Here is a 15,725-nt window from a genome sequence, read left to right as displayed (position 1 = left end):
TGCGACCTTTCTGTGAGGAGTTTGGACGTTCTCCCCGTGTCTGCGTGGGTTCTCTCCGGGTTCTCCGGCTTCCGACAACGACCAAAAACATGCAACTTAGGTGGATTGGTTACACTAAATTGTCCAATAGTGTGTGCGTCACTGATTGTGCGTCTATGTGAGGCCATGCGATGAACTGGCGGCTTGTCCAGGGTGTACCAAGGTTTGTTGAAATAATGTGATTATTGGTATTAGTTAAGAGAAAATAAAAAGCCCTGACAGGCTAGAATGTTGTTTGTGGTTGTCTTGATTTTCTCTCGATCAGATCAGTTCACAGTTAATATTAGGGGAGAATCACGGTAATCGTCATGCACTGTGCTTACTACACATCCTAAAGAAAAACCAACAGCACGTCTTCTCTTTGGACAATGGCAGATGGAAAAACCTTTAACACAAACTCAGTAAAATCTAGATGACATAGCAGGCCCCTTTGATTCAGCCAGGCTTTAAACCAAGCCATGCAATAATAGTTTATGGTTATTGTATATATATACTCCTATTTATATATACTGTACATTATTCCCTGAGCTATAGTGCTATAACTACTATAATTTAAGCTTTATTAAAGCAGTACAAAAAACGGAAATTCTGGATCTGCCCTTTTATCTGCACCATTATCTGAGAGAGATTAGAGATCCTCTCTAGTGTTTGTGTAATACTGCAGACCAACCAATGAGCAGTTTTCAGAGTTTTGAGGGATGCTGCCAATTGACATTACTCAATATTTCACAAACTGCAGCAAAAGCACAAGCAAAGGGCTGGACATTTAAAAGCAGGACTGGAAACTAATTCAGATGTAAAATGCATATTATTTTGATTCAAATGTGGACAGAGTGACTATTAGAGCTGTTGTAAAAGTGAATTTTCCATACTGACCGATCAATACAGTTACAAAGTAGCATGGAGCGTAAATGGGTGAATGTAAAGTGCTTTGGGCACCACAGTGGTGTAGAAAGTGCTATATAAGTGCAGTCCGTTTACCATTACTGTATGTGATCTTATGCGAGTGGCATACTGCCGCCTAGTGCCCAGAATGACTGCTACAGTCTCCACAATATCAGTTTCATCTTCCAAAGACACATTATGTAGTACAAAAAAAAACATGAAGTATTATTATAAAGCATGTTAATTTTAAATTATTATTTATCAAAAATAAACAAGAGGTGTGTGCAGCTTATTTTACATGACTGATATCTAGTGAATGTACTTTCTTTACCAGAATTGTTTGTGCCATATCCAAACATCAGAAACACGGATGGGGACATATACCGTTTTGCGGTTTTTAAGTGTAAAATATGCATTGTTTTGTTCGTATACTTATTCAGTAGATGTCAGACCGTCAGCCAATCACAGCAATGAAAGCTGTGCTAATGAGAGACATGATGGTAGCATGCAAATATTAGATCACTGGAGACTTGAGTTAAACTAAACTGACTGAGGCCGAACACTTCAGATGATGGAGATCTGGAGATGAGGACAGCCTCCCACATAAAAAGAGCAGAAATGCTTGATTCATTCTGCTGGCTGATGAACACAGTCGTAGGTGGAAGGGGTGCTCTGTGCTCTTGTAAATATTGGTTGTTGTTCCTTATATTATGCAGCAAATAATAAGTAGTATGTGGATTGCTTTATTAATTATCAGCAAGCTATGTAAAGTATGTGTTGTATCAAATGACATTGACTAACTTCTAATCTTACTCTAATACTGTCTAAATTGTTGCTGTGTATTTCCGAGGTTTGTTCTTTATTGCATAGATGTTTAACTGAATTTTATCTTAACACGTTCACTCCCTTCCACATTTGCAAAATGGACAACCTGACTGAATTCCCAGGTAACGCAACGTCTAACAAAAGGCTGTCTGTGATCATCAAGATATGTGTCGTTATCCCCCTTTCCTGTGTCTTCCTCTGCTGCGTTGTGGTCATGCTGCACATCTTTGCATGCCACAGACAGTTCCTGGACAGCCCCCGTTACATCCTGTTCGCCTACATGCTAATCAATGACACCCTACATCTTTTGTACTCTGTTCTGCTCTTCCTCTTTGCCATGGGCCAGGTGAAATTTGCTCTTGTCTTTTGCATCCCTCTGCTATTTTTTTCCACTGCCGCTTTCCGGAACACACCTTTAATTTTGGCCGCCATGTCACTGGAGCGTTATATTTCCATCTTCTACCCCCTGCAACGCCCAGCTGCCTGGAGGTCAGACCGCATCTGGATTATTGCTCTGTCTGTGTGGCTAGTCAGCGCTGTTTTCCCTCTCATTGACCACTCAATGATGAAACATGACCCTGCTGTGGACTTTCTCTCTACTCCCGTAATTTGTGATCCATCTGTTTTCAACTCCTCTCCAGTCCAGACACTGTTCGGAGCTGCTGTAAGTTTTCTCTTCTTTGCTGTTGTGGCTGTCATCATCTTTTTTACATACGTGAGAATCCTGCTGGAAACCAGGAAGATGAGGCAAGACAGAGAGTCTCTGAGCAAAGCCTTGCACACTGTGCTGCTGCATGGCGTTCAGCTGCTGTTGTGCATTATGGCCTTCACTAGCCCCGTCACTGAAACTTTAGCCGTGCTTCATGCCAACTGGCTTCCAGAAGACATAGCCTTTTTTTATTACTTCTGTTTCATCCTATTTCCACGCTTTCTGAGCCCGCTCATCTATGGCTTTAGAGATCAGAGTCTCAGGAGCTACATAGGAAAATCATTCTTCTGCTGCTCAAACAGAATTAAACCCTGAGTTAGAAGCAAACTGTAGGTTTGTCAGTGAAGAGGAGGGGGGGAAATCAGTAGCGTTAAATTAACTTTTTTTGTATAGTTGATAATGTGAGTAAAACCATATTTTCGTATGACATTGTAGGCCTTGATGAAAACTACTTGTGCTAAAAAGATTATGTGTTGTGCATGCAGACCTGTGGGAAAATGACACCTCTGCATATAGAGAAGGCTCCGTCTCTCTTAATGGTCAAGTAGCAATTCAAACCTTAATGCATGAATCATTTCCATGCCGTATGTGTCACTTAATTATATTATCAGAAATGTATATAATGTATTGCTGATAGGTCCTTAGAAAGAATTACATGAGAAAAATATGTTTGACTGTGTTCTCCGCACTAGATTTCCATCATTCAGTTATTATTATGTTTGATTTTTTTCATTCAGTTATAAGGAACAAGCATCAAGTTGCATTTTGCTGTTATAGTTTTTACATTTTGTATTGAATCGGACTGAAAAGTTATTTAAAGAGCACTGAAGATTCTTTTTTTTTTGTCCATTTATATTGAGCGGCCAATAAAATAACATTGATTACATCCAAGTAAAGAGAATAACGAAGTATAAGTATCCTTAATCGACTAAAGTTCTGCTGATGTTTGCTTCATGGATGTACTGATGTTACATGTTAACCAGACAGTGGCCATATTTCAGACACAAGAGCATGAATAAAGATTTCTGAGTTGAGCGAGTACATTTAAGGGATCCTGGCATTTTCTCAAAGACATGTGGTGTTGATCTTGCAGGTTTTATGATGAACTGTGTGACTAGGTTGCATGAGGCAAGTGAATATTTGTGGATTTCTGCAGTCATCTGTGATGAATCTATACATATGTCTTTTTTTTTTTAAAGCTTCTTTCAACCCCTCTTTCTGATGAGATACCCAAAATATATTGATTAATGTGCCACTCAGAGCATAAAGCTTGCATTTGTGTAAATGACATGTTTAATGTGAGTCTAAATGAATACATTCAATCAATTAATCAGCTTAGGTGGATTGGTTACACTAAATTGTCCATTAGTGTGTGCGTCACTGACTGTGCGTCTGTGTGAGGCCATGCAATGAACTGGCGACTTGTCCAGGGTGTACCAAGGCTCGTTGACCTAATATGATTATTGGTATTAGTTAAGAGAAAATAAAAAGCCCTGACAGGCTCGAATGTGGTTTGTGATTGAGATCAGATCAGTTCACAGTTAATATTAGGGGAGAATCACAGTCATCGTCATGCACTGTGCTTACTATACATCCTAAAGAAAAACCAACAGCACGTCTTCTCTTTGGACAATGGCAGATGGAAAAACCTTTAACACAAACTCAGTAAAATCTAGATGACAAAGCAGGCCCCTTTGATTCAGCCAGGCTTTAAACCAATGAGAGCTCCAATGAGAGCTCCTCTTCCAGCATCCATCAGCAAAAAAAAAATACTCAGTGGGACATTTACAAAAAATGAAGAAGAAAACTATTCCACTGGTGCATTTTATGTGATGTAGGATCAAGCTCATACTATTACAAAGTAATCTAAATATATACAGTACTACAATCCTTTCTAATAGGAGAATGATGCAAATAAGCTTGCACCACCTGCAACCACTATATGTGCAGCAAAAGCACAAGCAAAGGGCTGGACATTTAAAAGCAGGACTTAGTGGAAACTAATTCAGATGTAAAATGCATATTATTTTCATTCAAATGTGGACAGAGTGACTATTAGAGCTGTTGTAAAAGTGAATTTTCCATACTGACCGATCAATACAGTTACAAAGTAGCATGCAAATGAAAATACAGTTGGAGAGTGGGTCATCAAGTGACCAATAGGTCAGTGGTTCAAATCCTGGCTCTGGTAACACCTTGCATGGCAGCAGTCGCCCACTGGAGTGTGAATGGGTGAATGTAAAGTGCTTTGGGCACCACAATGTTGTAGAAAGTGCTATATAAGTGCAGTCAATTTACCATTACTGTATCTAATCTTATGCGGGTGGCATACTGTCGCCTAGTGGCCAGAATGATTGATACAGTCTCCACAAATTACTGATATCTTGTGAATGTACTTTCTTTACCAGAATTGTTTGTGTCATATCCAAACATGAGATACACGGATGGGGACATATACCGTTTTGCATTTTTTAAGTGTAAAATATGCATTGTTTTGTTCGTATACTTATTCAGTAGATGTCAGACCGTCAGCCAATCACAGCAATGAAAGCTGTGCTAATGAGAGACATGATGGTAGCATGCAAATATTAGATCACTGGAGACTTGAGTCAAACTAAACTGACTGAGGCTGAACACTTCAGATGATGGAGATCTGGAGATGAGGACAGCCTCCCACATAAAAAGAGCAGAAATGCTTGATTCATTCTGCTGGCTGATGAACACAGTCGTGGGTGGAAGGGGTGCTCTGTGCTCTTGTAAATATTGGTTGTTGTTCCTTATATTATGCAGCAAATAATAAGTAGTATGTGGATTGCTTTATTAATTATCAGCAAGCTATGTAAAGTATGTGTTGTATCAAATGACATTGACTAACTTCTAATCTTACTCTAATACTGTCTAAATTGTTGCTGTGTATTTCCGAGGTTTGTTCTTTATTGCATAGATGTTTAACTGAATTTTATCTTAACAAGTTCACTCCCTTCCACATTTGCAAAATGGACAACCTGACTGAATTCCCAGGTAATGCAACGTCTAACAAAAGGCTGTCTGTGATCATCAAGATATGTGTCGTTATCCCCCTTTTCTGTGTCTTCCTCTGCTGCGTTGTGGTCATGCTGCACATCTTTGCATGCCACAGACAGTTCCTGGACAGCCCCCGTTACATCCTGTTCGCCTACATGCTAATCAATGACACCCTACAGCTTTTGTCCTCTGTTCTGCTCTTCCTCTTTGTCATGGGCCAGGTGAAATTTGCTCTTGTCTTTTGCATCCCTCTGCTATTTTTTTCCACTGCCACTTTCCGGAACACACCTTTAATTTTGGCCGCCATGTCACTGGAGCGTTATATTTCCATCTTCTACCCCCTGCAACGCCCAGCTGCCTGGAGGTCAGACCGCATCTGGATTATTGCTCTGTCTGTGTGGCTTGTCAGCGCTGTTTTCCCTCTCATTGACCACTCAATGATGAAACATGACCCTGCTGTGGACTTTCTCTCTACTCCCGTAATTTGCGAACTATCTGCTTTAAGCTCCTCTCCAGTCCAGGCAATGTTCGGAGCTGCTGTAAGTTTTCTCTTCTTTGCTGTTGTGGCTGTCATCATCTTTTTTACATACGTGAGAATCCTGCTGGAAACCAGGAAGATGAGGCAAGACAGAGAGTCTCTGAGCAAAGCCTTGCACACTGTGCTGCTGCATGGCGTTCAGCTGCTGTTGTGCATTATGGCCTTCACTAGCCCCGTCACTGAAACTTTCACTGTGCTTCATGCCAACTGGCTTCCAGAAGACATAACCTTTTTTTATTACTTCTGTTTCATCCTATTTCCACGCTTTCTGAGCCCGCTCATCTATGGCTTTAGAGATCAGAGTCTCAGGAGCTACATAGGAAAATCATTCTTCTGCTGCTCAAACAGAATTAAACCCTGAGTTAGAAGCAAACTGTAGGTTTGTCAGTGAGGAGGAGGGGGGGAAATCAGTAGCGTTAAATGAACTTTTTTTGTATAGTTGATAATGTGAGTAAAACCATATTTTTGTATGACATTGTAGGCCTTGATGAAAACTACTTGTGCTAAAAAGATTATGTGTTGTGCATGCAGACCTGTGGTAAAATGACACCTCTGCATATAGAGAAGGCTCCGTCTCTCTTAATGGTCAAGTAGCAATTCAAAACTTAATGCATGAATCATTTCCATGCCGTATGTGTCACTTAATTATATTATCAGAAATGTATATAATGTATTGCTGATAGGTCCTTAGAAAGAATTACATGAGAAAAATATGTTTGACTGTGTTCTCCGCACTAGATTTCCATCATTCAGTTATTATTATGTTTGATTTTTTTCATTCAGTTATAAGGAACAAGCATCAAGTTGCATTTTGCTGTTATAGTTTTTACATTTTGTATTGAATCGGACTGAAAAGTTATTTAAAGAGCACTGAAGATTCTTTTTTTTTTGTCCATTTATATTGAGCGGCCAATAAAATTACATTGATTACATCCAAGTAAAGAGAATAACGAAGTATAAGTATCCTGAATCGACGAACGTTCTGCTGATGTTTGCTTCATGGATGTACTGATGTTACATGTTAACCAGACAGTGGCCATATTTCAGACACAAGAGCATGAATAAAGATTTCTGAGTTGAGCGAGTACATTTAAGGGATCCTGACATTTTCTCAAAGACATGTGGTGTTGATCTTGCAGAATTTATGATGAACTGTGTGACTAGGTTGCATGAGGCAAGTGAATATTTGTGGATTTCTGCAGTCATCTGTGATGAATCTATACATATGTCTTTTTTTTTAAAGCTTCTTTCAACCCCTCTTTCTGATGATACCCAAAATATATTGATTAATGTGCCACTCAGAGCATAAAGCTTGCATTTGTGTAAATGACATGTTTAATGTGAGTCTAAATGAATACATTCAATCAATTAATCAGCTTAGGTGGATTGGTTACACTAAATTGTCCATGAGTGTGTGCGTCACTGACTGTGCGTCTATGTGAGGCCATGCAATGAACTGGCGACTTGTCCAGGGTGTACCAAGGCTCGTTGATCTAATATGATTATTGGTATTAGTTAAGAGAAAATAAAAAGCCCTGACAGGCTAGAATGTTGTTTGTGATTGAGATCAGATCAGTTCACAGTTAATATTAGGGGAGAATCACGGTAATCGTCATGCACTGTGCTTACTATACATCCTAAAGAAAAACCAACAGCACGTCTTCTCTTTGGACAATGGCAGATGGAAAAACCTTTAACACAAACTCAGTAAAATCTAGATGACAAAGCAGGCCCCTTTGATTCAGCCAGGCTTTAAACCAATAAGAGCTCCAATGAGAGCTCCTCTTCCAGCATCCATCAGCAAAAAAAAAATACTCAGTGGGACATTTACAAAAAATGAAGAAGAAAACTATTCCACTGGTGCATTTTCTGTGATGTAGGATCAAGCTCATACTATTACAAAGTAATCTAAATATATACTACAATCCTTGCTAATAGGAGAATGATGCAAATAAGCTTGCACCACCTGCAACCACTATATGTGCAGCAAAAGCACAAGCAAAGGGCTGGACATTTAAAAGCAGGACTTAGTGGAAACTAATTCAGATGTAAAATGCATATTATTTTCATTCAAATGTGGACAGAGTGACTATTAGAGCTGTTGTAAAAGTGAATTTTCCATACTGACCGATCAATACAGTTACAAAGTAGCATGCAAATGCAAATACAGTTGGAGAGTGGGTCATCAAGTGACCAATAGGTCAGTGGTTCAAATCCTGGCTCTGGTAACACCTTGCATGGCAGCAGTCGCCCACTGGAGTGTGAATGGGTGAATGTAAAGTGCTTTGGGCACCACAATGTTGTAGAAAGTGCTATATAAGTGCAGTCCATTTACCATTACTGTATCTAATCTTATGCGGGTGGCATACTGCCGCCTAGTGGCCAGAATGATTGATACAGCCTCCACAAATTACTGATATCTTGTGAATGTACTTTCTTTACCAGAACTGTTTGTGTCATATCCAAACATCAGAAACACGGATGGGGACATATACCGTTTTGCGTTTTTTAAGTGTAAAATATTGTAGCAAGCTCGAGGAGAAGAACCACACTGGAATTGAGCTTGTGTCAACAAGTGCCTTTATTGTGACACAGGACGACTTGACTTCACATGGAAGCTGCGCTGGGGACATTCAACGCAACACCCCTCTCACTCATGGTGCCAAAAGCACCACCCAGTCACTCCCATGATGCATTGCGCCTCACGTAATCTCGCGGGATCGCTACATAGCCCCCACCTGAGGGGTCAGACGTCCTCGGCGACCCCATCACCCAACACAAAGTCTCTTAAATACCCCGGCTGGCAACGGCGGCGAACAGGCCGTCTAGGATTGGCAGGAGCCGTGCCAGGCGGAGAGTCACAGGGGCCGGCGCACGGACTACCGCCACCACTCGCCTCACCAGCATCCGGGGCGAGGGGTCGGTACGGTGAGAGTCTGTCCTGGTGCAGCACCACCATGCGTCCCTTGCCGGACATCCGCACCCGATACACCACCTCAAACAAGCGGTCTATGATGTCACAGGGGCCTTGCCAGTGGCTGCGAAGCTTCGGAGAAATCCCCTTTTTGCGGACAGGGCAGTAGACCCACACCTTGTCCCCTGGCATGAAGGCCCGTCCTCTGCACCGGACGTCGTAGCCCCTCTTCTGCCGAACGCCAGAGTTCGCCTGGGCCTGGCGGGTGTAGTCGTGTACTACCAGCAGGCGCTCTCTCAGCCTGCGAAAATAGTCCATCTCCTGCCCCCCAGGGATTTCCGGCTCTGGCGGGGCACCAAACACCAAGTCCACCGGTGTTCGGAGCTCTCTCCCAAACATAAGAGCGGCAGGCGTGCACTGGCTGGACTCCTGAACAGCAGACCGATAGGACCAGAGGACCAGCGGCAAGTGACGGTCCCAGTCTTTCTGGTGTTGACTGGTGAGGATGGCAAGCTGGGTGGCCAGGGTACGGTTAAACCGCTCCACCAGCCCATCACTTTGCGGGTGAAGCGGGGTTGTTCTGGTCTTACTCACCCCCAGCCATCGGCAGACCTCCTCAAAGACCTGGGACTCGAAGTTCCGTCCCTGGTCACTGTGGAGCTCGTTAGGGACCCCGAAACGGGCGAACATCTCCTCCACCAGCCTTTCTGCGGTTGTAGCCGCGGTCTGGTCTGGGACCGCATACGCCTCTGGCCACTTTGTGAAGTAGTCCATGGCCACCAGAACATAGCGGTTGCCAGAGTTGGTGACTGGAAAGGGCCCCAGGATGTCCACTCCAACCCTCTCCATCGGGGCCCCCACCAGATACTGCTGTAGCGGGGCATGGGAGCGCTGGGTCGGTCCCTTCTGGGCCGTGCAGGCATCACAGCAGTGGACATGCAACTCCACCTCCCGCCGACAGTCCGGCCAGTAGAATCGCCTCCTGAGGCGGTTGAGGGTCTTGGCATTCCCGTAGTGCCCCGCCCCCACCGAACCGTGGACCGCCTGGAGAACTTGGGGCCGTAGGGCCCTTGGCACCAGCAGCTGCAGGAGGTCGTACCCTCGTCCTGGCGTTTGCCACCTCCGGTACATCACTCCGTCACGGACCACGAAGTTGCCCCACTGAGAGTGGTAAGCCTTCACTTCGGGCCCCAGGGCAGACACCTCGGCTCACTCAGGACGGCGTCCCGCCTCCAGCCAGCCCCCCACCAATGCAAGGGTCACATCAGCCTCCTGCTGCTGTTTCAGCTGCTCAGTGGTCAGCGGGAGCCATTCTTCCCCATCGTTGGAGGGGCTGGCGCTGGCCACGCTGAGTGTCATCTGGCTCCGTTCCTCCTGCCGCCGGCAGTAGCAACACTCTACCGCTGCACATGGACGCCGGGAGAGCGCATCAGCGTTGCCGTGAAGTCGCCCCCCCCCGATGCTGGATGTCAAAGTCATATCCCTGGAGGACCTCCAGCCAGCAGGCCACCTGGTCTTCAGGGTTCTTAAAGTTTAGAAGCCAGGTGAGCGATGCGTGGTCAGTACGGAGCAGGAAGTGGCTCCCAAGCAGATACGGCCGGAACTGCCGCAGGGCCAGGACCACTGCCAGTAGTTCCCGACGGGTGACGCAGTAGTTCTTCTCTGCTCTGCTCAGCGCTCGACTGAAGTAGGCCACCACACGCTCTCCTTCTTCCCCCTGCTGGGAGAGGACAGCCCCAACGCCGACGTTGCTAGCGTCTGTGTCCACAATAAAGGGCAGCTGGGCATTGGGGTACGCCAACACTGGGGTTTCAGTGAGAGTTCTCTTGAGCTGGGCAAAGGCGGCTGCGCATTTGTCGTCCCAGTTGAACGGCTGGCCCTTGTTGGTGAGGCGGTGCAGTGGGTCGGCAATGGTGGCAAAGCCCTGGACGAACCGCCGGTAATACAAAGCCAGTCCCAGGAAGCTCCGCAGCTCATTGACATTGGCTGGGGTTGGCCATTCTTGAACTGCAGCCACCTTCGCTGGGTTAGTAGCCACACCACGAGCGCTAACCACATGGCCCAAGAACTCCGTCTCCCTGGACAGCAGATGACATTTGGCAGGGTTCAGTCGCAACCCGGCCTGGCGAATGGCAGCAAAAACCTCACCTAGGTTGGCCAGGGCTCCGTCAAAGTCAGTGGCATGCACCAGCAGGTCATCAAGGTACACCACACAACGACTCCGCGGCACATCGGCCAGCACCCTCTCCATCAGCCGCTCAAACGTAGCTGGTGGGTTGCAGAGTCCAAACGGCATGACACGGAACTGCCATAGCCCCTGGCCGATGGTAAAGGCAGTCTTTGGTCTTGCTTCGGGGGCCAGCTCCACCTGCCAATAGCCACTGCGGAGATCAAGGGAACTGAACCAGCTGGACCCAGCGATGTAGTCGAGGGTCCAGCTGGTTCAGTTTTTTGGCAGCAAAAATGTCTTTGTAGCCATCAAGGAGGTGTTTCAACTGCTGGCGCTGCTGGGGATTTAGGCCATCGCTGCTGCGTAGCCATAGCTGGTATATGGCCTCGGTTGTCTCTGTAGATGGGGCGACAGTTGACTCTGTGGTCAGTTCCGGGGCAGGTTGGGGTTGTGCCAGGCTGCTGGGCCGCCGTTGAACTGCAGCTGATTGGTGGCGCCTCCTCGGTCGGCTCCCACTCTCTCGGCCAGCCTGGAGCTCCATGGTCTCTCCGCCAAGGTTGACAGCCTTCCCTACCACGTCGACCTGGGCTCCCCAGCGGTTCAGCAGGTCCAGGCCGATGATACACTGGTCCTGGATGTTGGCGAGCCAGAACTCATGGATCACCTCCTGGTCTCCGACCCTCACTGTCAGTCGCCTGCTCCCCCCCATGACAACTGTTTCCCCTGTCACTGTCATCAGCTTGGTGTCGGTTGGCGTCCACGCAGTGTCGGTGCCTACCAGGGAGATGGTGGACCCCGTGTCCATCAAGGCTTGGCAGGGCTGTCCATCAAGCCAGCGGTTCAGATACAGTCCTTTGGTATGGCCACAGCGGCCCACCAGCGTGCATCTACCTTGGAGGGGGTATGGAGGTCGGAGTGGCAGTCCCCTCATTTGAGCCACGCCGCTGTCGTTTCCTGCCTGTCTGGCCTTTGGAGCAGGAGCAGGACAATCCCGTGCGATGTGACCAACCTCATCACACCGGTAGCAGCGGTCAGTTGAGCGGGGGGCCCGCTGGAAGCGCGGAGGTCTTCTTTGGAGCTGCAGTGGTGATGGTGTGGCTTGGCGGGTCTCTTCGGGCGTCCCCCCTTCCTCACAGTCAGCCATTCTGACATTTGGCTGTCGAGCAGGACCCCTCTGTGGTGCAGGTTGACTGGAGAGCACCGCCTCCGCCCGTTCAGCTTCATAGAGTGCCTCGCTGAGGGACTTGGGCACGGCGAGGCGAACATGCTGGCGCAGTCTTTCAGGTGTGAGCCCCCGCGGGAAGGCATTGAGGGCCAGTTCACCTTGAACAGATGGATCAAAATGTGGATAGCCCTGCTGGGCATACAGCTGCACGTCTGCGGCAAAGGTGCCCAGGTTCTCCCCTTCCTGGCGGTGGCGGTTGGCCAGCTGCTCTCTGCCCTGGTCAGCGAAAAGCCGCTGTCCAAACCGCCTCTGTGCATTGCGCCTCACGTGATCTCGCGTGATCGCTACAATATGCATTGTTTTGTTCGTATACTTATTCAGTAGATGTCAGACCGTCAGCCAATCACAGCAATGAAAGCTGTGCTAATGAGAGACATGATGGTAGCATGCAAATATTAGATCACTGGAGACTTGAGTCAAACTAAACTGACTGAGGCTGAACACTTCAGATGATGGAGATCTGGAGATGAGGACAGTCTCCCACATAAAAAGAGCAGAAATGCTTGATTCATTCTGCTGGCTGATGAACACAGTCGTGGGTGGAAGGGGTGCTCTGTGCTCTTGTAAATATTGGTCGTTGTTCCTTATATTATGCAGCAAATAATAAGTAGTATGTGGATTGCTTTATTAATTATCAGCAAGCTATGTAAAGTACGTGTTGTATCAAATGACATTGACTAACTTCTAATCTTACTCTAATACTGTCTAAATTGTTGCTGTGTATTTCCGAGGTTTGTTCTTTATTGCATAGATGTTTAACTGAATTTTATCTAAACACGTTCACTCCCTTCCACATTTGCAAAATGGACAACCTGACTGAATTCCCAGGTAATGCAACGTCTAACAAAAGGCTGTCTGTGATCATCAAGATATGTGTCGTTATCCCCCTTTTCTGTGTCTTCCTCTGCTGCGTTGTGGTCATGCTGCACATCTTTGCATGCCACAGACAGTTCCTGGACAGCCCCCGTTACATCCTGTTCGCCTACATGCTAATCAATGACACCCTACAGCTTTTGTCCTCTGTTCTGCTCTTCCTCTTTGTCATGGGCCAGGTGAAATTTGCTCTTGTCTTTTGCATCCCTCTGCTATTTTTTTCCACTGCCACTTTCCGGAACACACCTTTAATTTTGGCCGCCATGTCACTGGAGCGTTATATTTCCATCTTCTACCCCCTGCAACGCCCAGCTGCCTGGAGGTCAGACCGCATCTGGATTATTGCTCTGTCTGTGTGGCTTGTCAGCTCTGTTTTCCCTTTCATTGACCACTCAATGATGAAACATGACCCTGCTGTGGACTTTCTCTCTACTCCCGTAATTTGCAAAACATCTGCTTTAAGCTCCTCTCCAGTCCAGGCAATGTTCGGAGCTGCTGTAAGTTTTCTCTTCTTTGCTGTTGTGGCTGTCATCATCTTTTTTACATACGTGAGAATCCTGCTGGAAACCAGGAAGATGAGGCAAGACAGAGAGTCTCTAAGCAAAGCCTCGCACACTGTGCTGCTGCATGGCGTTCAGCTGCTGTTGTGCATTATGGCCTTCACTAGCCCCGTCACTGAAACTTTCACCGTGCTTCATGCCAACTGGCTTCCAGAAGACATAACCTTTTTTTATTACTTCTGTTTCATCCTATTTCCACGCTTTCTGAGCCCGCTCATCTATGGCTTTAGAGATCAGAGTCTCAGGAGCTACATAGGAAAATCATTCTTCTGCTGCTCAAACAGAATTAAACCCTGAGTCAGAAGCAAACTGTAGGTTTGTCAGTGAGGAGGAGGGGGGGAAATCAGTAGCGTTAAATGAACTTTTTTTGTATAGTTGATAATGTGAGTAAAACCATATTTTTGTATGACATTGTAGGCCTTGATGAAAACTACTTGTGCTAAAAAGATTATGTGTTGTGCATGCAGACCTGTGGGAAAATGACACCTCTGCATATAGAGAAGGCTCCGTCTCTCTTAATGGTCAAGTAGCAATTCAAACCTTAATGCATGAATCATTTCCATGCCGTATGTGTCACTTAATTATATTATCAGAAATGTATATAATGTATTGCTGATAGGTCCTTAGAAAGAATTACATGAGAAAAATATGTTTGACTGTGTTCTCCGCACTAGATTTCCATCATTCAGTTATTATTATGTTTGATTTTTTTCATTCAGTTATAAGGAACAAGCATCAAGTTGCATTTTGCTGTTATAGTTTTTACATTTTGTATTGAATCGGACTGAAAAGTTATTTAAAGAGCACTGAAGATTCTTTTTTTTTTTTGTCCATATATATTGAGCGGCCAATAAAATTACATTGATTACATCCAAGTAAAGAGAATAACGAAGTATAAGTATCCTTAATCGGCTAAAGTTCTGCTGATGTTTGCTTCATGGATGTACTGATGTTACATGTTAACCAGACAGTGGCCATATTTCAGACACAAGAGCATGAATAAAGATTTCTGAGTTGAGCGAGTACATTTAAGGGATCCTGGCATTTTCTCAAAGACATGTGGTGTTGATCTTGCAGGATTTATGATGAACTGTGTGACTAGGTTGCATGAGGCAAGTGAATATTTGTGGATTTCTGCAGTCATCTGTGATGAATCTATACATATGTCTTTTTTTTTTAAAGCTTCTTTCAACCCCTCTTTCTGATGAGATACCCAAAATATATTGATTAATGTGCCACTCAGAGCATAAAGCTTGCATTTGTGTAAATGACATGTTTAATGTGAGTCTAAATGAATACATTCAATCAATTAATCAGCTTAGGTGGATTGGTTACACTAAATTGTCCATGAGTGTGTGTGTCACTGACTGTGCATCTATGTGAGGCCATGCAATGAACTGGCGACTTGTCCAGGGTGTACCAAGGCTCGTTGACCTAATATGATTATTGGTATTAGTTAAGAGAAAATAAAAAGCCCTGACAGGCTAGAATGTTGTTTGTGATTGAGATCAGATCAGTTCACAGTTAATATTAGGGGAGAATCACGGTCATCGTCATGCACTGTGCTTACTACACATCCTAAAGAAAAACCAACAGCACGTCTTCTCTTTGGACAATGGCAGATGGAAAAACCTTTAACACAAACTCAGTAAAATCTAGATGACAAAGCAGGCCCCTTTGATTCAGCCAGGCTTTAAACCAATGAGAGCTCCAATGAGAGCTCCTCTTCCAGCATCCATCAGCAAAAAAAAAATACTCAGTGGGACATTTACAAAAAATGAAGAAGAAAACTATTCCACTGGTGCATTTTCTGTGATGTAGGATCAAGCTCATACTATTACAAAGTAATCTAAATATATACTACAATCCTTGCTAATAGGAGAATGATGCAAATAAGCTTGCACCACCTGCAACCACTATATGTGCAGCAAAAGCACAAGCAAAGGGCTGGACATTTAAAAGC

The 15,725-nt window shown here is 45.1% G+C and overlaps 3 protein-coding genes across 3 annotated transcripts; all 3 read left to right on the top strand.

Annotated features, from left to right (window-relative positions):
• Positions 1-1,816: 1,816 nt before the first annotated feature.
• On the top strand, positions 1,817-2,773 carry LOC137901610 (odorant receptor 131-2-like). Its single transcript, XM_068745655.1, has one exon. The coding sequence runs from the start codon at positions 1,847-1,849 to the stop codon at positions 2,771-2,773; it is 927 nt and encodes a 308-aa protein (XP_068601756.1). The 5' UTR covers positions 1,817-1,846.
• A 2,681-nt stretch (positions 2,774-5,454) lies between these two features.
• Positions 5,455-6,381, top strand: LOC137901616 (odorant receptor 131-2-like). The gene has a single exon (XM_068745661.1). The coding sequence runs from the start codon at positions 5,455-5,457 to the stop codon at positions 6,379-6,381; it is 927 nt and encodes a 308-aa protein (XP_068601762.1).
• Positions 6,382-13,105: 6,724 nt separating this feature from the next.
• LOC137901578 (odorant receptor 131-2-like) lies at positions 13,106-14,059 on the top strand. Its single transcript, XM_068745618.1, has one exon. The coding sequence runs from the start codon at positions 13,133-13,135 to the stop codon at positions 14,057-14,059; it is 927 nt and encodes a 308-aa protein (XP_068601719.1). The 5' UTR covers positions 13,106-13,132.
• Positions 14,060-15,725: the final 1,666 nt, after the last annotated feature.

Source organism: Brachionichthys hirsutus, chromosome 11, assembly GCF_040956055.1.
Source record: "Brachionichthys hirsutus isolate HB-005 chromosome 11, CSIRO-AGI_Bhir_v1, whole genome shotgun sequence".
NCBI lineage: Eukaryota > Metazoa > Chordata > Actinopteri > Lophiiformes > Brachionichthyidae > Brachionichthys > Brachionichthys hirsutus.
The sequence above is the reverse complement of the archived record's forward strand: the minus strand, read 5'-3'. Positions and strand labels throughout refer to the sequence as shown.